We start from the raw sequence: 21,647 nt of genomic DNA, 5'->3' as shown, positions 1-21,647 counted from the left end.
AATATTAATTAATTAACATCAATTATACGCACCATGGTCTACGCAATGATTTTGGGAAAGGGGGTTAAAAATCTTATAAAATATTGTTTCATACGACCTTTTAAAATCCCGTTTTACTAACGATAATAATTATCGCACAAAATGTGGAAAACTACTAAATAAAAACCCAAAATTATAATAAACATGTTATTATTTCTCTTTTTTTAATATAAGTATCTAACGTAATAAAACCTTTTCACCAACTCTTCAAAATTATCAACACAATATTATAATTTATGAAAAAGTCAGTTTTCTTTCTCCTCTGAGTAACTTTTCATCACTACTGCATATATATTTCATTAATTGCAGTTGAATTTCTTTTTTTTTTAATATAATATTTTAACAAGTTTGCCTTTTTTGTATCCACACGACAGATAAACTTGTAAGTGCCCTCACAGTTTATCCATCCAGCCGTTTCATGGTATCAAAAAAAAAGTTTTTCCTCTTTACCATCAACGAAAATTTTTTAGCGGGGTGTGGTGGAAAGATTGACATGTTGACGGTTGCAAAAGGTTTGTGGTTTGTTTTCGCTTTTATTCGGACAAGCAAAAACATTTCTGTTGAAGTGCCTTTAATACTGGCATACGAATATATAAAGTAAAAGTGCAATTAAAACTACCATAATTTCATTCATTCCTTGAAGTACGTCTTGCTTTGGCTGGCTACAGCACTATTTTTTACTTATTTGGGTGTGTATGTGTTTGTGCATGAAGTGTAATGATGTTGATTAAGATCTTAAGGAAGCGTTTATAACAGCCGTTAAATGGTCATAAAGTATTCAGTCAATGGAAACCCTTAAATAGCCGAAAATGGAGGAAAAACTAGAGTTGAAACGTTGATGATAAAAAAGTAAGTTAATTCCAAACGAGAGTTTAAACATAAATATATTGACAAAAGTCTCAGAATTTTCCTATAGAAATGAAATACTCGTATTTGCTATAGTAATAACATTTTCAGAAAAATTTCTTATTGAAATTAAATTTTTTGAAACTTTTTTTTTAGAAATATAATTTTCCGAATATTTCATACAGAAATGAAATTATCAAAAATTTTCTATTAAAATAAAATTTTCAGAAATTTTCCTATAGAATTTAAGTTTTCAGGAAATTTCCTATAGAAATTATCAGAAAATTTTTATTGAAATAAAACTTTACATAAAAATCCTATAGAAATGAACATTTAAAAAACTCCCCTTTGAAATAAATTTTGGTTGTAAATTTTTTAATAAAATAAAATAAAATAAATTTTTCAGAAAATTTCCTTCAAAAAAATTAGAGAGAATTTTTTATGAAAAATTTCTATCAAAATGATATTTTCTAAAGAAATGATATGATATTTTCTAATAATAAAAGAAATGATATTTTCTAATAATTTCCTATAAACATTAAATTTTCGGAAAATGTGTGGGATTCTTTTTACTAAACCTCTTTTTACTTTAATTTCGTAATCTTCCAAGGTGTCGTATAATTAATATTAATTAATTAATATCACTTATACGCACCATAGTCTATTCAATGATTTAGGGTAATAGGCATAGAATTCTTATAAAAATTCCCTATAAAAATTAAATTTTCCAAAACATTTCCTATAGAAATGTTTATTTTGCAAAAATTTCCCATAGAAAGAAAATTTTCGAAAATTGTCCATACAAAGCAATATTTCTATAATTTTTTATAGTAATTAAATGTTCAGGAAATTTCTTACAGAAATCATATTTTTAAGAAATTTGCTAAAGAAATTAAAGTTACAGGAAATTTCCTAGAGAAATTTAATTTTCAAAAAATTGCAAATGAAAGCAAAGAATTTTTTTTATAGAACTTCACTATTAACAAAATTTTTTACCGTAAAGAAAATTTCCTATAGAATTAAATTTTCATAGAATTTTCTATAGAAATAAAGTTTTCAGGAAATTTCCTATAGAAATGAAATTTTCAGAAAGTTTCCTATAGAAATTAAATTTTCGCAAATTTCCTATAGACAGAATATTCGGATAAATTTCTATCAAAATGAAATTTTTCGAAAATAATTTTTTTTTCGAAAATCTCCTATAGTAATGAGATTTTCCGAAAATTTCTTTTGAAAATGAACATTTTAGAAAATTTCCTATGTTAATGAAAATTTTCTATAGAAATTAAATTTTCAGAAAATTTCCTATAGAAATTAAATTTTCCGAAAATTTCCTATAGAAATGAAATTTTTAGAACATTTTTCTATAGAATTGAAATTTTCCGAAACTTTCCGAAAATTTCGTATATAACTGAAATTTTCAGAAAAGTTCTTTTGAAAATGAACATGTTAGAAAATTTTCTATAGAAAAGAAATTTTCAGCAAATTTTCTATAGAAACTAAATTTGCAGGAAATTTCCTATAGAATTGAAATTTTTCGATAAATTCATATAGTAATTTTCGGACAACATTTCTATAGTAATGAAATTTTCAGAAAATTTTCCAATAGAATGGATTTTTAAGAATATTAAGAAATTAAATTTTCAGAAAATTTCCTATAGAATTGAAATTTTCCGAAACTTTTCCAATAGAAGTTAATTATAATAGAATTAAAATTTTTCGAAAATTTCCTATAGAAATTAAATTTTCCCAAAAATTCCTATAGAAAATCTCCTATAAAATTATTTATTCCGAAAAAAATTCCTATAGAACTACAATTTTCGGACAAATTTCCTATAGAAATAAAATTTTCAAATATTTACCCAAAAAAGATAAATTTTATCACAATGAAATTTTCTGAATATAAGTTTCCAATAGAATGGATTTTTCAGAATATTTCCAATAGAAATGAAATTTTCAGAAAATTTCCTATAGAATTGAAATTTTCCTAAACTTTTCCAATAGAAATAATTTTTTCGAAAATTTCCTATAGAATTAAAATTTTTCGAAAATTTCCTATAGAAATGAAATTTTCAGAAAATTTCCTATAGAAATGAAATTTTATGAAGTTTCCATAAAAGTGAAATTTTCAAAAATTTCCCATAAAAATGAAATTTTCAAAAATTTCCCATAAAAATGAAATTTTAAGAAAATTTCCTATAGAAATTAAATTTTCAGAAAATTTCCTATAGAAATGGATATTTTAGAAAATCTTGCGAGATTTGGGAGAAATTAAAATTTTCATGTATTCCCTCAAATATTTCTCAACCTTCCTTCGTAGGAGAATGCGACCAAACTATAACCAATAATGTGGGTGATAAAATTTTGCATTTATTATTCATAGAATTTTCTATCAATTCCATAGGGTAAGAATTTAAGAGGAATGACAAACAAGAAATATAGAAAGGGTGGGGTGGGATGGTGTGGACTATTAAAGTGATGGCAAGGCGTCGAAAAAAAAGACAATTTGGCACATGTCAGCAGAAAATATTTTTAAAATACCACTCAATTCATAGACTTGTTTGTTGCTCGATGGGAGTGGGTAAATAGTATGCCTAATTGATGAGGGGTAGAGATGGTTGGTCTAGCAATTTATGGTTTATTTTGAAGAGATGAGAATAACAAAACAGCCTGATGAAGAACACAACAACCCATTCAGGGTAATGATGAATGAACTCATAGTCATCTATGTGCGACATAAACAAAATCCATATGGAAGGGGATTGGATGGATTGGTTGGTTGGTGCGGCTGGTATGGGCTGTTTGCTCAAATGGCATATTCAGTTAACGTTCTCTGAATCATCATGAGATCTGCTGGAAAAAAAACATGAAAGTGACAATGACAATGGCAATGACAGTGACATTTGATTTTGCGCCTATATCAGGAAACAAATAAACGAGAATTGTAAGGCTGATGATGCTGATGCAGATAACCGTCAGATTTACTAATAGAGCAAAATTCTTTGGGTTGTTTGTTATTTTGATTTAACACAAATATTTTCGATATTGTTATGGGAGAACCATAAGCGGACAGCAGGAAATTATGGTGATGCGTAACTAATAAGGAAAAGGATAAAATAAAAAATGACAACAATAAACTAGGATCTAAAAACCTAATCCAAAAAAAATGTTATGCGGTATTTTTATATTGGAACATTGGATATTTTCTAAAATTTCAATTTCATACGAAATTTTCTGAAAATTTTATTCCTATAGGATAATTTTGAAAAATTCCATTTCTGTATGTAACATTCGGTAAATTTCATTTCTATACGAAATTTTCGGAAAATTTCGTTTCCATAGGAAATTTTTGGAATATTTTATTTCTATAGAAAATTTTCGGATAATTTCATTTCTGTATTTTAGGAAATTTTCATTTCTACAGGAAACTTTCTAAAAATGTCATTCTTATAGGAAATTTTATGCAAATTTTATACCTATAGGAAATTTTTGGCAAATTCCATTTCTGTAGGAAACTTTCTGAAAATTTGATTTCTGTAGGACATTTTTTAAAATATTTCATTTCTATAGAAAGTTTTTTCAAAATTTCATTTCCATAGGACATTTTCTGAAAATTTTTTTACTATAGGAAATTTTCTGAAAATTTTATTCCCATAGGAAATTTTCGGTAAATTCCATTTCTGTAGGAAACTTTCTGAAAATTTGATTTCTGTAGGACATTTTTTAAAATATTTCATTTCTATAGAAAGTTTTTTCAAAATTTCATTTCCATAGGAAATTTTCTAAAATTTTTTTTAATATAGGAAATTTTCTGAAAATTTAATTACTATAGGAAATTTTCTGAAAATTTAATTACTATAGGAAATTTTCTGAAAATTTGATTTCTGTATGACATTTTTTGAAATATTTCATTTCTAAAGAAAGTTTTTTTTTCAAAATTTCATTTCCATAGGAAATTTTCTGAAAAAAATTTTACTATAGGAAATTTTCTGAAAATTTAATTACTATAGGAAATTTTCGCCAAATTCCATTTCTATAGGATATTTTGGGAAATTTTCATTTCCATAGGATATTTTCTACAAGCTGCATTTCCATAGGAAATAGTTTTCAAATGTTATTCATATAGGAAATAAATTTCATTTCAGCGTGAAACTTTCTGAAAATTTCATTTCTATAGGATATAAAGATTTCATTTCTATTAGCAATTTTTAAATCTTTCTTTTCCATAAAAAATTGTCTGAACATTTTATTACTATGGGGAATTTTTTAAAAATTTTATTTCTATAGGAAATTTTCTGCAAATTGCATTTCTGTAGGAAACTTTCGGAAAATTTCGTTTCTATAAGAATTTTTCTAAAAATTTTATTTCCATAGGATTTTATTCGTATAGGAAACTTTCTAAAAATTTTATTCCTATAAGATATTTTTTAAAAATTTCATTTCTATAGGAAAATTAAAAAAAAAATCCAAAGGATATTTTCTGAAAATTGTATTATTATAGGAAATTTTTGGTACATTTAATTTTTTATAGAAAATGTTCGGAAAGTTTTAATTCTATAGGATATTTTCTGAAATTTTCATTTCAATAGGAAATTTGTAAAAAATTTCATTTCTTTATGAAATTTTCAAATGTTCATTTCTATAGGAAATTTGTGAAATTTTCCATTTCTCTACGAAATTTTCTAAAAATTTAATTTCTACAGGAAATTTTCGAAAATTTCATTTCTATACGAAATTTTCTAAAAATTTAATTTCTACAAGAAATTTCCGAAAATTTGATTTCTATATAAATATAAATATTATGACATTTTTTTAAAAATTCATTTCTATAGGAAATATTTAAAAATTTCATTTTTATAGAAATTTTGTTTTAACATTTCGCTTCTATAGAAAATTTTCTAAAAATAAAAATCATTTCTATATAGAATTTTCATAAAATTTTATTTATAAAGGACATTTTACAAAACTTTAATTTCGTTGGATAATTTAATAAAAATTCTAATTCTATAGAAAATTTTCTAAAAATTTAATTTCTTTGGAAAATTTAATTTACCTAAAGAATTCTTTTTGTAAATTTTTTTCAATGTTTTGGTTATTAGACACATTGACCAAAAATCTAGAAAAGCTTGATATTTTTTTTGTGATTTCTTAAAATGACATTTCAATACTAAATTCCCCACCAATATTATTTAGATTTCCCACCAATTCGTTTCACCCTTTTATTTTCCCCTACATTCGCAATAAATATTTTGTTTGTGTTCGAAAATATTGTTTTAATTGACTTTTATTGCATTAAATGAAAATGCAAGTGCAGAGACAATTCACATAGCGGGTGGAACCACAATTTAAATTAAATACGTTTAAAAAATATTAATTAAATGATGAGTGCTATAGATGTTGTTCGTGTACAATTGAAAGTTCTTTATTGCCACAAAAGTTCAAGGTTTGCACAACAAGCAATTATGATAATAACAAAACAAAATTTAATTTAATTGGAATTTATTAAATCAGATAAAAAATTTTAATAAAGAGGAATTTTGTATATCACAACAGAAATATACAAAAGCCAAACATTTGTATATAAATATAAAATCATTTTTCTTTTCATTTGAAGCCTAAAAGTATGCTTTAAAACAGTTAACAATTTCAGTAACATCAATAACACTTTTCAAAACTCAAAGTAAATACAAGCATTCAAATGCGACCAAATGATGCATGTGCATGTGTGAGAGACCCCTGTGTGATCTCAATTCTCTCACTGCTGTAATATGTAAAGGGCTCTCATATTTACACGTATTTTCTTTACATTGTGGTAAGTTTGAAGCTATGTTCCCTCTCTCTCAAAAAACTCTCCCTCCCTATCACACACACACACACTTGGTTACTCTTTAGTTATTCTTTTCGAACACTTAATTTCCAGTATTAAAGTATAATTTTCGCTTTTCGTCTTGAATTTATATTTCCCTATGTGTGTTTCTCCTACATTACTTAGCTACTACCTAACTCAAAAAGAAAAGCTAAACGCAAACCCATCAAACACAATCATCATCATCATGGTCCGACGTCTTTGTTATCGTCACATAAAAAGGCACAACAAAAGCATAACAAATCTCTTCGGTTACAAGAAAATCGCACGCTTTGGTGTTAATTTCAAATGGTCTATTGTTTTTGTTAGTGGTGGTTGGTGCGCGGTGGTAATGTTGGCGTTGATGTTGGCCTGAATGGTTTTATGGAGGTTTTTGTCTACTGAAAATTTGCTTTAAGTTTTTTTTTTATAATTTTTATATTGTCGCTTGGTTGGTTAAAATTACCATCAGAAAAAAATGAAATATTAAAAAAATAGGAAAAACGACGAGACAGTCTAAAATCATAACTTTATTGAAGTATGTAATCCACCAACTAAATAACAAACAGCCGTCATCATTGCTAAATGCAATAGTATTCACTCGCTCATTAGATACCAGCTCCGGGTACTAAATTCAACCAACAGCCTAATATTTCTTTATACAGCCCATTGTTGTTTTTTTTTTTTTTTTTTATAGATCTGTCAACATAGAAAGCATGATAGTATCTTCATTTGAACATTTTATTTTTCATTTTCACCTAACATTTGTAATAGCAGCAAAGGGTACCCACAGAAATGTAAATGCATTTAGCAAAAAAATCGCAATCACAGGGAAACTTTGTCAAAGCCTCAATGGATTTAATAAGCCTAACTAAATATATCTATATATTTTAAACATATTTGTTTATCTTAGAAAAAGCGACAATTTTCAGAAAATTCCCTGTCGAAATAAATTTTTTAAAGAAGCTCCTATAAAAAAAATTTACAAAATTTGCTATAGAAATGAAAATTTTCGAAAAAAAAAAAATAAAAATGTGATTTTAGGAAATTTAGTCTTAATTTAATAGTAAGGCTGCATTAATTAAAAAAATTTTTATGAAAGCTTCACAAAGAAGTAATATTTTTGTGAAAACTACCTAAGAAATACAATTCTAGTAGGAATGAAATTTTTAGAAAAATTTTTAAAGAAATGAAATTTTCAAAGTATGTAGAAAAGAAATTTTCAGAAAATCATTCGAAGGAACTAAAATTTCCCAACATTTGTTTTGTTTTGTTATTATTGGTTATTGTTTTGAACTTAAACCCATACTACAAGAGCAGCTTAACCATCACAGGAAGAGTAAAAATGAAAAAATTTGCTATTAAACTGAAAATTTAAGAATTTATAGAAATTAAATTTTCAGAAAGTTTTCTATAGAAATGAAATTTTCAGAAAATTATTTTGTAGAAATGAAATTTTCAGAAAATTTCTTATAGATTTGAAATTTTTAGAAATTTCCCATAGGACTGAAATTTTGAAAAAATTTCCGATAGAAATGAAATTTTCAAAAAAGTTCCGAAAAACTTAATTTTTTCTGTAGAAATGCAATATTATGAAAATTTTCTACGGAAATGAAATTTTAAAAATGATTTAATTTTTTAGAAATTTTGTGATAGAGATGAAATTTTAAAAAATTTTCCTATAGAAATGAAATTTCTTTATGAAAGCTTCACAAAGAAATAATATTTTTTTGAAAACTACCTAAGAAATATAATTCTAATATGAATGAAATTTCTAAAAAATTTCTTAAAGAAATTTAATTCAAAAAATATGTCTAAAGAAGAGAAATCTTCAGAAAATCCTACGAAGGAATTAAAATTTCCGAAAATTTGTTTTGTTTTGTTATTATGGGTTATTGTTTTGAACTTAAACCCGTACGTTGACTAGACTACAAGAGCAGCTTAACCAACACAGGAAGAGTAAAAATTCCTTATACAAATGAAATTTTCTGAACATTTCGTATAGAAAAAAACATTTTTAGAAAATGTTCTATTGAATTGAATTTTTCAGAAAATTTCTTATAGATTTGAAATTTTTAGAAAATTTCTTATAGAAATGAAGTTTTCAGAAAGTTTCACATAGAAATAAAATTTTGAGAATTTTTTTTTATAGAAATGAAGTTTTCCGAAAATTTCCTTTAGAAACGAAATTTTTTACAAATTTCTAATAGAAATAATTATTTCCGAAAATTTTCTATAGAAATAACATTTTTGAGAAAATTTCCAATAGAAATGAAATTTTCAGAAAATTTCTTAAAATTTCCCAATGAAATGTTCAGAAAATTTCCTAAATTTTGTGATAGAGATGAAATTTTAAAAAAATTTTCCTTTAAAATGAAATTTTCAAAAAAATGTACAATAGGAATGAAATTTAAAAAAAAAAATTCTATAGAGATGAAATTTTCAGATAAAAGTTCCTAAATACTTAAATTTTCAGATATTTTTGTGTAGAAATAAAATTTTATGAAAATTTTCTATGGAAATTAAATTTTAAAAATGATTTAATTTTTTAGAAATTTTGTGATAGAGATGAAATTTTAAAAAATGTTCCTATAGAAATGAAATTTTCAGAAAATGTCAAATAGGAATGAAATTTTTAAAAAATTTCTATAAAAATGAAATTTTCAGAAAATTTTCTAAAGCCATGAAATGTTCAGGAAAAATGTCTATAGAACTGAAATTCTTAGAAAATTTCAGAAAATATCCTATACAAATGAAATTTTCAGAAAATTTCCTATAGAAATTAAATGTTCAGAAAATTTCCCATAGAAATCAAATTTTCACAAAATTTCTCATAGAAATTAAATTTTCAGAAATTTTTCTATAGAAATTAAATTTTCAGAAAATTTTCTATAGAAATGAAATTTTCAGAAAATTTGTTGTAGAAATGAAATTTTCAGAAAATTTCTTATGGATTTGAAATTTTCAGAAATTTCCCATAGAACTGAAATTTTCAAAATATTTCCGAGTGAAATGAAATTTTCAAAAAAAGTTCCTAAAAACTTAAATTTTCACAAATTTTTGTGTAGAAATAAAATTTTATGAAAATTTTCTATGGAAATGAAAATTTAAAAATGTTTTAATTTATTAGAAATTTTGTGATAGAGATGAAATTTTAAAAAATTTTCCTATAGAAATGAAATTTTCAGAAAATTTCCTATAGAAATTAAATTTTCAGAAAATTTCCCATCGAAATTAAATTTTCAGAAAATTTCCTATAGAAATGAAATTTTCAGAAATTTTTCTGTAGAAATGAAATTTTTACAAATTTTTAATAATTTATTATTTCACAATTAAAAGCTATGAAACTTTAAATTTTTGCATATTTCTACTTATTCAAAACAATTATTTTAATTTCGTTGCCTTTTGTTTCGAATTGAAGTACAAAAAACTTAATCCCATAACGATTAACTATCGATACAAACATTTTCAATTTAATTGTTATAAGTCTTACTCAATAATGTCGTTTTATAGCTCCCAAACATTACATCCGTATTATAAAACCATTCGCTAATATTATTGTTTCAAGTGAAAGTAAATTTTTTGTCTTATTTCGAAATGGCTTTGAATTTATAAATACATGTTTTTACTACGATAGCTCCAAATGTAACTAAATCCATTGAATTTCATCTGCCATTAAACGAAATTCGCTAATGGCCACCAATTAATAATCTGAAAAAAAACATCTTTTTAAACTGTACATGCTTTAAAGCTGATGTCTTCCAATTAAAGGCAAATAATTTAATGGACCAAAAAAATGGCCCTTTAAGCAAAAAAAAAACGTGATGGCCAAAAGAGATAAAAGGAAATTTAGAAAAACCCCTTAGGGTATTTTATATGGGATGAGTTTTAATATACATTTTACTCATATTAATATTGATATTACCTATAACTTAATTATCTTTATGTTTTAAATTATTTTATAAATTTTTTTGGTTACCTTTTATGGCTCGGTCCAATTCCTCGATTTTTTATAAAATTCCAAATCTCCAACATTTTTGTCGCACTTAGTCAATCACTTGGAGTGGAAAAATTATTTTTAGTCACTCATAAAAAAAAATCGATAAATCAATGGGGCTCTTCTTTAGCACTTGTTTCATAGAATGCCCATAGATGACACCACCTCCGCAAAGCATCCCCTTGCAAAGATGCAGCCATGGTAAAGAAAATATAATCAATTCTCATTGTTGTGATTGAATTTTTATAAATAGAATTTTTTTCTTTATGATAGGCATTTTATTTTAAAAATATCATCCCTTTGGTTGGTCTTTTAATCACCAAAAAAAATTAAAATTGACAGTTAAGCTTATGGTTTTCGTATGGGACCTGAGGGATACAAATTTCGATTGTCTACTTGGCTGATTGTGATTTTAGTTTGACGATAATGTTGATTGGATTGTTAAGTGATAAAACTGATGGACTGTGTTTTTCTTTTTGACCTCCAATAGCTTAAATGGGCCATTATAAAAACATTAAATGAAATGACAAATTTCCACTACAATTATGGGTAATTTTTGGCAGTTATTACACAAGTGAACAAAAATCTATAAGACGGACTCAAAATTTATTTAAACTAAACAATATTTCATTAAAAAGAAATTTTTAATAAAATGTTGACAAAAATTTTTATAGACATAAAAATTTGACAAAAAAATTCTATAGAAATAAAACTTTTACAAAAATATTCTATAGAAATAAAATGTTGACAAATTTTTTTATAGAAATGAAATTTTGAAAAAATTTTCTATAAAAAAAATGTTGACAGAATTTTTTATAGAACCAAACATTTTGACAAAATTTTCTATGTAAAACAAAATTTTCTACAGAAATAAAATGTTGACAAATTTTTCTATAGAATAAAATTTGAACCAAATCTTCTATAGAAATAAAATTTTGATAATATATTCTATAAAAAAATTTTTTACCAAATATTCTATAGAAATAAAATTTTGATAAAATGGTTATTGAAATAGAAGTTTGACAAAAAATTTCTATAGAAATAAAACTTTGACAAAAATTTTCTATAGAAATAAAAATTTTACAAAATTTTCTATAGAAATAAAATGTTGACAAAATGTTCTATAGAAATAAAATTGTGACAAAATTTTTATAGAAATAAAACTTTTACAAGAAATTTTCTATAGAAATAAAATTTTGACAAACTTTTTATAGAAATAAAACTTTTACAATAAATGTAATAAATTAATAATAAAATTTTGACAAAATTTTCTATAGAAATAAAATTTTGACAAAATTTTCTATAGAAAATAAATTTTTAACAAAATTTTCTATACATATAAAGATTTGACACAATTTTCTGTAGATATAAAATTTTCACGAAACTTTCCATAGATATAAAATTTTGACAAATTTTTCTAGAGAAATAAAATTTTGGTAAAATGTTCTATAACAATAAAATTTTGACAAAATTTTCTATAGAAAAAAAATTTTGACAAATTTCTCTATAGAAAATAAATTTTGACAGAATTTTCTATAGAAATAAGATTTTGACAACATTTTCTATAGAAATAAATTTTTGACAAAATTTTCTGAAGAAATAAAATTTTGACAAAATTTTCTATAAAAATAAAATGTTGACACAACTTTTCTATAGAAATAAAATTTTGACAAAATTTTCTACAGAACTAAAATTTTGACAAAATTTTCTATAGAAATAAAATTTTGACAAAATTTTCTATAGAAAATAAATTTTGACAGAATTTTCTATAGAAATAAAATTTTGGCAAAATTTTCTATAGAAATAAATTTTTGACAAATTTTTCTATAGAAATAAAATTTTGACAAAATTTCCTATAAAAAAAAATGTTGACAGAATTTTCTATACAAATAAAATTTTAACAAAATTTTCTATAGAAATTAAGATTTGACAAAATTTTCTGTAGATATAAAAATTTTGACAAATTTTTCTAGAGAAATAAAATTTTGAAAAAATTTTCTATAGAAATAAAATTTTGAAAAAATGGTTATTGAAGTAGAATTTTGGCAAAAAATTTCTATAGAAATAAAACTTTGACAAAAATTTTCTATAGAAATAAAATTTTGACAAATTTTTCTAGAGAAAAAAAAATTTGACAAAATTTTCTATAGAAATAAAATTTTGACAAAATTTTCTATAGGAATAAAATTGTGACAAAATTTTCTATACAAATAAAATTTTGACAAAATTTTCTATGGAAAATACATTTTGACAAAATTTTCTATAGAAATAAAATTTTGACAAAATTTTCTATAGAAATAAAATTTTAACAAAATTTTCTATAAAAATAAAATCGAAATAAAATTTTGACAAAATTTTCTACAAAAATAAAATCGAAATAAAATTTTGACAACATTTTCTACAGAACTAAAATTTTGACAAAATTTTCTATAGAAATAACATTTTGACAAAATTTTCTATAGAAAATAAATTTTGACAAAATTTTCTATAAAAATAAAATTTTAACAAAATTTTCTGTAAAAAGAAAATTTTGACAAAATTTTCTATAAAAATAAAATGTTGACAAAACATTCCTATAGAAATAAAATTTTGACAAAATTTTCTATAGAAAGAAAATTTTGACAAAATTTTCTATAGAAAGAAAATTTTGACAAAATTTTCTATAAAAATAAAATGTTGACAATACTTTCCTATAGAAATAAAATTTTAACAAAATTTTCTATAGAAATAAAATTTTGACAAAATTTTTTATAGAAAAAAATTTTGACAAAATTTTCTAGAGAAAAAAATTTTGACAAATTTTTCTAGAGAAGTAAAAGTTTTGCAATAAAAACTAATATTTCGTGTAGAGAATATAATTTTTTCCTCGATATGAATCTAAATTCTTTATCGTTTTTTTTTTTATTTAACTCCCTTAATTTTTTAAATTTTTTTCTTTTTCACAAAAAATTTTGTACAACAGTGTAAAATATCACATTTATAATTTTTTTTGTTGTTTACGGCAAGACCATAAATAAACTCTTTTTTTTTTGTCATAAGAGTCATTGAATTTGATTTCTCCTTTGTCAACAAATCAAAAAATTTGTCACAACACTTTGGCAATGAAAATGCTTATTTCCAAACTATTTATGCTATTAAACGACTATTATTTCACATTTTTTTTTGTTAGGAAACAATTTCCTTTTGATCATTTTTTGAACTTTGAAACTTTTAGAAGGAATTGAATAACATTTCGTATGTCGTATGTCATGTCATTGATCACAATTTTTACCGCCTCTTCTCTACGTGGCACGTTTATATTCGTTGGAAATCCTGCATTGAACTAAATCTGTAAATGATTCACTTTACTCGGTACGAATGAATGACATATTTGTCAAACATGTGCGGAAGCAAAAATGTTAGCTGGTGGCTGTTTAAGTTTTGAATAGCCCTTCTCCTCCCTCCTCATCATCCGCCTCTAGCCTTTTGAAAATGCTCATTATCAGGCGAAACAAAAAAACACCCAAGCAATAATCATGGAGTTCGTCAGAGAACTGAAGAAGAGGCCAAATGACAGAGGGACATACAAGTGCCCATAAAAATGTTCTGATTCTTAGCTGGGGGTTGAAGACAACGTCATCAGCATCATCATCATCATCACACTAGGCTTCATCATTGCCGTTGTAATGCTCATTTGTGGATCATTACATATGACAAACCCACAAAAATAGTCCCGCCGTCACCAACCAACACACCCAGAACTCACACGTGTGTTTTTTATTAAAATTCAACATAAAGAAATATTGTGGGATAAAGTGATAATGGTTGTTAACCACGAATATTTAAACTAATTTTATATAGAGAAAATAAAGTCTAACAAATAGTAAAATTTATTCAAAATAAGTAAACAAAAAGAGTAAAAGTCCATAAAAAGCCAACTACAATCAGACAAACTTTCTATAGAAAATTTTATCAAAATTTTATTTCTGTAAAAAATTTTGTCAAAAATTTATTTCTATAGGAAATTTTGGCAAAATTTCATTTCTATAGGAAATTTTGGCAAATTTCATTTCTTAGAAAATTTTGTCAAAATTGTTGTCTCTGTAGCAAATTTTTGTCAAAATTTTCTTTCTATAGAAAATTGTGTTAACATTTTATTTCTATAGAAAATTTTATTATAATTTTTGTTTATATAGAAAATTTTGTCAAAATGTTATTTCGATAGAAAATTTTTAAAACATTTTATTTCTATAGAAAATTTGGCAATATTTTATATCTATGGAAAATTTTGTCAAAATTTTATTTCTATAGAAAATTTGGTAAAATGTTTTTTTTTTTCTATAAAAAATTTTGTCCATAATTTTTTTCTATGGAAAATTTTGTCAAAATTTTATTTCTACAGAAAATTTTCTCAAAATTTTATTTCTATAGACAATTTTGTCAAAATTTTATTTCTATAGACAATTTTATCAAAATTTTATATCTATAGGAAATTTTATTTAATTTTTTTTATTTCTTTAGAAATTTTTGTCCAAATTTCATTTCTATAGAAAATTTATCAAAATTTTATTTCTATAGAAAATTTTGTCAAAGATTTAATTTCTATAACAAATTTTGTCAAAATTTAAATTTCTATAACAAATTTTGTCAAAATTTTATTTCTATAGGAAATTTTGTCGAAATTTTATTTCTATAGAAAATTTTGTCAATATTTTATTTCTATAGAAAATTTTGTCAAAGTTTTTGTTTCTATAAAAAACTTTGGCAAAATTTTATTCCTATAGAAAATTTTGTCAAAGTTTTTGTTTTTATAGAAAATTTTGTCAAAATTTTATTTCTATAGAAAATTTTGTCAAAAATTTAATTGCTATAACAAATTTTGACAAATTTTTAATTTCTATAACAAATTTTGTCAAAATTTTATTTCCAAAAAAAATTGTTAAAATTTTGTTTCTATAGAAAGTTTTGTCAACATTTTATTTCTATAGAAAATTTTGTCAACATTTTATTTCTATAGACAATTTGGCCAAAATTTTATTTCTTTAGAAAATTTTGTCAAAATTTTATTTCTATAGGAAATTTTGTCAAAATTTTATTTCTATAGGAAATTTTGTCAATATTTTATTTCTATAGAAAATTTTGTCAAAGTTTTTGTTTCTATAGAAAATTTTGTCAAAGTTTTTGTTTCTATAGAAAACTTTGGCAAAATTTTATTCCTATAGAAAATTTTGTCAAAGTTTTTGTTTTTATAGAAAATTTTGTCAAAATTTTATTTCTATAGAAAATTTTGTCAAAGATTTAATTTCTATAACAAATTTTGACAAATTTTTAATTTCTATAACAAATTTTGTCAAAATTTTATTTCCAAAAAAAATTGTTAAAATTTTCTTTCTATAGAAAGTTTTGTCAACATTTTATTTCTATAGAAAATTTTGTCATCATTTTATTTCTATAGACAATTTTGCCAAAATTTTATTTCTTTAGAAAATTTTGTCAAAATTTTATTTCTATAGGAAATTTTGTCGAAATTTTATTTCTATAGAAAATTTTGTCAATATTTTATTTCTATCGAAAATTTTGTCAAAGTTTTTGTGTCTATAGAAAATTTTGTCAAAGTTTTTGTGTCTATAGAAAATTTTGTCAAAATTTTATTCCTATAGAAAATTTTGTCAAGATTTTATTTCTTAGAAAATTTTGTCGAAATTTTATTTCTATAGAAAATTTTGTCAATATTTTATTTCTATAGAAAATTTTGTCAAAGTTTTTGTTTCTATAGAAAATTTTGTCAAAGTTTTTGTTTCTATAGAAAACTTTGGCAAAATTTTATTCCTATAGAAAATTTTGTCAAAGTTTTTGTTTTTATAGAAAATTTTGTCAAAATTTTATTTCTATAGAAAATTTTGTCAAAGATTTAATTTCTATAACAAATTTTGACAAATTTTTAATTTCTATAACAAATTTTGTCAAAATTTTATTTCCAAAAAAAATTTTTTAAATATTCTTTCTATAGAAAGTTTTGTCAACATTTTATTTCTATAGAAAATTTTGTCAACATTTTATTTCTATAGACAATTTTGCCAAAATTTTATTTCTTTAGAAATTTTTGTCAAAATTTTATTTCTATAGGAAATTTTGTCGAAATTTTATTTCTATAGAAAATTTTGTCAATATTTTATTTCTATCAAAAATTTTGTCAAAGTTTTTGTTTCTATAGAAAATTTTGTCAAAGTTTTTGTGTCTATAGAAAATTTTGTCAAAATTTTATTCCTATAGAAAATTTTGTCAAAGTTTTTGTTTTTATAGAAAATGTTGTCAAAATTTTCTTTCTATAGAAAATTTTGTTCATAATTTATTTCTATGGAAAATTTTGTCAAAATTTTATTTCTATAGAAAATTTTGTCAAAGATTTAATTTCTATAACAAATTACTTCAAAATTTTAATTTCTGTAACAAATTTTGTCAAAATTTTATTTCCAAAAAAAATTGTTAAAATATTGTTTCTATAGAAAGTTTTGTCAACATTTTATTTCTATAGGAAATTTTGTCGAAATTTTATTTCTATAGAAAATTTTGTCAATATTTTATTTCTATCAAAAATTTTGTCAAAGTTTTTGTTTCTATAGAAAATTTTGTCAAAGTTTTTGTGTCTATAGAAAATTTTGTCAAAATTTTATTCCTATAGAAAATTTTGTCAAAGTTTTTGTTTTTATAGAAAATGTTGTCAAAATTTTCTTTCTATAGAAAATTTTGTTCATAATTTATTTCTATGGAAAATTTTGTCAAAATTTTATTTCTATAGAAAATTTTGTCAAAGATTTAATTTCTATAACAAATTACTTCAAAATTTTAATTTCTGTAACAAATTTTGTCAAAATTTTATTTCCAAAAAAAATTGTTAAAATATTGTTTCTATAGAAAGTTTTGTCAACATTTTATTTCTATAGAAAATTTTGTCAACATTTTATTTCTATAGACAATTTTGTCAAATTTTTATTTCTTTAGAAAATTTTGTCAAAATTTTATTTCTATAGGAAATTTTGTCAACATTTTATTTCTATAGAAAATTTTGTCAACATTTTATTTCTATGGAAAATTTTATTTCTATAGAAAATTTTGTCAACATTTTATTTCTATGGAAAATTTTATTTCTATAGAAAATTTTGTCAACATTTTATTTCTATGGAAAATTTGTCAAAATTTTGTTTCTATAGAAAATTTGGTCAATTTTTTTATAGAAAATTTTGTCCATAATTTATTTCTATGGAAAATGTTGTAAAAATTTTATTTCTATTGAAAATTTTGTCATAGTTTTTTTTTTCTATAGAAAATTTTCTCAAAAATTTCTTTCTATAGGCAATTTTGTCAAAATTATATATCTATAGGAAATTTTATTTCTTTAGAAATTTTTGTCCAAATTTTATTTCTATAGAAAATTTTGTCAACATTTTAATTTCTATAACAAATTTTGTCAAGATTTTAATTTCTATAACAAATTTTGTCAAAATTTTATTTCCAAAAAAATTGTCAAAATTTTATTTCTATAGAAAATTTGGTCAAAAATGTTATTTCTATAGAAAATTTTGTAAACATTTTATTTCTATAGAAAATTTTGTCAACATTTTATGTCTATAGAAAATTTTGTCAAAATTTCATTTCAATAGAAAAATTTGTCAAAATTTTATTTCTATAGAAAATTTTCCTTTAAGTCTATGGACAATATTAAAATATACCTTGACATTTAATTAGGAAATAAATGTCGCATACAAAAAATCTATTTTTTTTTATGACTTTGATGAAATCACTAAGCCCATCCTCTCAAGGTTTCAATGTGTATATTTGATCCCTGTGGCATTTACATTGATTTCAAGGCTCTATATTTGTAAAAATCAACACACATAGGAAAAAATTTTAAAAATTCATGGATAAATTATATGGGTGAGAGAACCTAAATAGATGATGAAATAAATTTATAATCTAGGTTTTTTTCTCCTTTTCAAATGGGCACTTTTAGGATTGGTTGTAATTTTATTTGTGGTTAAACTAAAACCACTCGCTGAAATGCTAATTTATACAATGACCTTCTGCACTTGTTTTCATGCAGTCATTCCAAATTTTCCTCATCCATAAACAGAGCATAACATGATAATCCATCCAAAGGTCGTAGGTAAAAAAAATTACCACACTACACATCTCCCCTATTTATTCCCCTATACAAACGAATAAAAAAATTAAATGGTGTTCATATGAAATAAAATGCTCAAAAATAAAAAGCTTTTCGTAAACCACTTTTTGTATGGACTCTTCAAGTGAAAAATATGAAATAAAAAATACTTTTGTGTTGCTTTGTAATTAGAAAAGTTTGTTAGATTTAATTAAATAAACATAAATTAAGAGTTGCATAGAAACCAAAAATACTTACAAAAGCAAGCATTTCCAAATTATATTTGGGTTTTTGATGTCGAAATAATATTTTGCTTTCAATTCAATTGTGAACAGAAAAAGTTTTTCATGTAGTAATAATAATGGCAAAACTGTTAGAGCTTACAAAAAACAAATGCAATTAAAAGTTTGTTAAAGAGTTTGTATAGTTTGAATTTTATTTTTAATATATAACCATGGGAATTTATTAATATTACATTTTTATTGTGGAAAATTTCACTAAAAAATATAATTTCTACTGTATTTCCAATCAAATCCTTATCTTTAATCACAAAATCCCTCAATATGATATTGTGAGGACTTTTACCACTTATAGTTTAATAGAAAGACCTCGAAACTTCATTGTATGCCCATGAATATCACAAAAAAAGCCAACCATGAAGTTTCATTAAATGTCTCCCCCTGCTCTTTCATCTTCGCTCAGCCATAAATTCAAGGGTATTTCATAGGTGAGAGTTTGCAATGTTTTCCTCATTTATTAATTATCACTTTCTCTCATTGAAGTTAGGTAGATGAGGGATTATACCAATCCCAAAGCCAACCTGCAGATTTGCTGTATCTGTCTTAAAAAAACAGCAACAACAACAACAACTAGCAAGGAAAACTGAAAATGCCACTGTCCAATGATGATGATGATTGTTTGTTAGTGTTTTTGTTTTATTATTGCCATAATGGACCACTTTCAAGGTCAAGGAGAATTGAGAATTACTGATAGGACATGCGCTCTCTCAGAGAAGAGCATAAGATGAGCTAACCATTCGGGAGAAATGTTGCAGCAACATTTGTTTCATATCCGAAATAACCGTCTCTCTTAAGGATATTTCAACTCCCAGCATAGAGTTTGTGTGTTGAACTCAGTGTTGCCAACTCCCCAAGGCCAAAAAGCACCAAAAATATATTATAAATTCTAACATACCAACTTCCTCCACAAAATCGAAAATTAAACGCTCTACTAAAAAAAAAAATTTCCAAAGATGTATTATACAACTTTTGTGAATTAAATTTTAAGAAGTTAACGTGGGTATTAAGATCGAGTTTAGCTGCTAAAATTACCATTTTTCATAATTACTTTTCTTAAGTAATTCATTTTAAGGAATACAAACTTTGTGAAAATTTGCTTTTGCCTATTCCCCATCAAGTTCTAATAAAATTTGCAGCAAATATGCATAATTTTATGCCTTGTTTACTGATATAGTTTTCACATTAGCGGCAAAACTCGAACTTAGTACTCACCATTATGAACCGCTATTCAAGTATACACTTTGATCAGTTTTAATGCTTTCGTCCAATTCATTTTGATCAGTGATGTTTTTCAACTTTCAAAATAGTAATATATGGAAGGAGTCTATTGTTATTTCAGTTGTGCGTGCTTTTCTGAATCTAATACAAACGTTTTTAATGACATCTTTACCAAATTCAAAAATTCGACACTCATCGCTCGACTTTCCTACAGAATACCCTAAAGAACAATATTAATTAAAAAATAATCAATACCAACTTCATAACAATCAAATTCTATATTTGGCAATAAATTTGAGTTTTTTCGGCTCTTGAAAGTCTAATCAAAATTTTTGTATCAATTAAACTTAATACTGTTCAAAATAAAAAAAGCACCAAAAGCACTAAATGAAAATGCCACAAAGCACCAAGTTGGTGCTTTTTTTGAAAAGGCACCAAAAAGGCAATTTGGTGCTTTTTAGAAGTCAAAAAGCACTAAATTTGGTGCTAAAAGCACCAAATTGGCAACACTGGTTGAACTCCATTTTCCACCACTGACCTAGTCAACTGTTGTTGTTTTTGAGAGAGTAATTGTTCACCAGCTGCTTTTGTAAAGAAAAGAACATTTCATTTTAGCTTTTAGCCAAATATGGTAAATATTGAGGAAGTTTTTTTTTTTTTTTTTTTTTTTTTTTTTTTTGAGTTTAGGAACGAGTGTTAATATACCAAAAAAAAAACAACATTTGTTATGAAAGCCGGCCAACAAGGACTAATATATTTTGTTTTGGGTTAGGAACATCAGTGTGTGTGTATATATATGGAGTATGCTTTGCTTTGTGTGAAATGAAGGACAAGTATATAATTTTTGGTAGAATCTTCATAGGTGGGGGTGTATAAATTATGATTGTTGCGTTGAGTACTGAGTACAAAGGAGAGAGAAAAAATTAAATAAAACTTCAATGAAATAAATTTTAGGAATATCCACTGAGGGGAATTATAATAAAATAAAAATTCTAAATAAAAGTAAATTAATAAGGAAATGACCTTAAATTAGATGACAAGGGACCTCCTTTTTATAGCCGCGTCCGAACGGCGTTCCACATTGCAGTGAAACCACTTAGAGAAGATTTGAAACCCTCAGAAATTTCACCAGCATTACTGAGGTGGGATAATCCACCGCTGAAAAACTTTTTGTTGTTCGGTCGAAGCAGGAATCGAACCCACGACCTTGTGTATGCAATGCGGGCATGCTAACCATTGCACCACGGTGGCTCCATTCATTTC

The 21,647-nt window shown here is 23.9% G+C and overlaps 1 protein-coding gene across 4 annotated transcripts in view; it reads right to left on the bottom strand.

The window, feature by feature from the left end:
* LOC142237787 (uncharacterized) overlaps positions 1 to 21,647 on the bottom strand; it is a 234,103-nt gene that overhangs the window by 144,392 nt on the left and 68,064 nt on the right. The window contains exon 1 of one of the 4 annotated variants that reach the window (XM_075309196.1): positions 10,710 to 10,849. The exons of the other annotated variants lie outside the window; for them this stretch is intronic. Within the exon in view, the coding sequence (XP_075165311.1) occupies positions 10,710 to 10,765 (56 nt within the window). The 5' untranslated portion in view covers positions 10,766 to 10,849. Of the gene's footprint in view, positions 1 to 10,709; positions 10,850 to 21,647 lie in introns of those variants that run through there. 4 annotated transcript variants of the gene reach the window in all.

This window comes from Haematobia irritans, chromosome 5, assembly GCF_050003625.1.
Source record: "Haematobia irritans isolate KBUSLIRL chromosome 5, ASM5000362v1, whole genome shotgun sequence".
NCBI classification, from domain to species: Eukaryota; Metazoa; Arthropoda; class Insecta; order Diptera; family Muscidae; genus Haematobia; species Haematobia irritans.
Note: the sequence above shows the minus strand (reverse complement) of the source record. Positions and strands in the feature narration are given on the sequence as shown.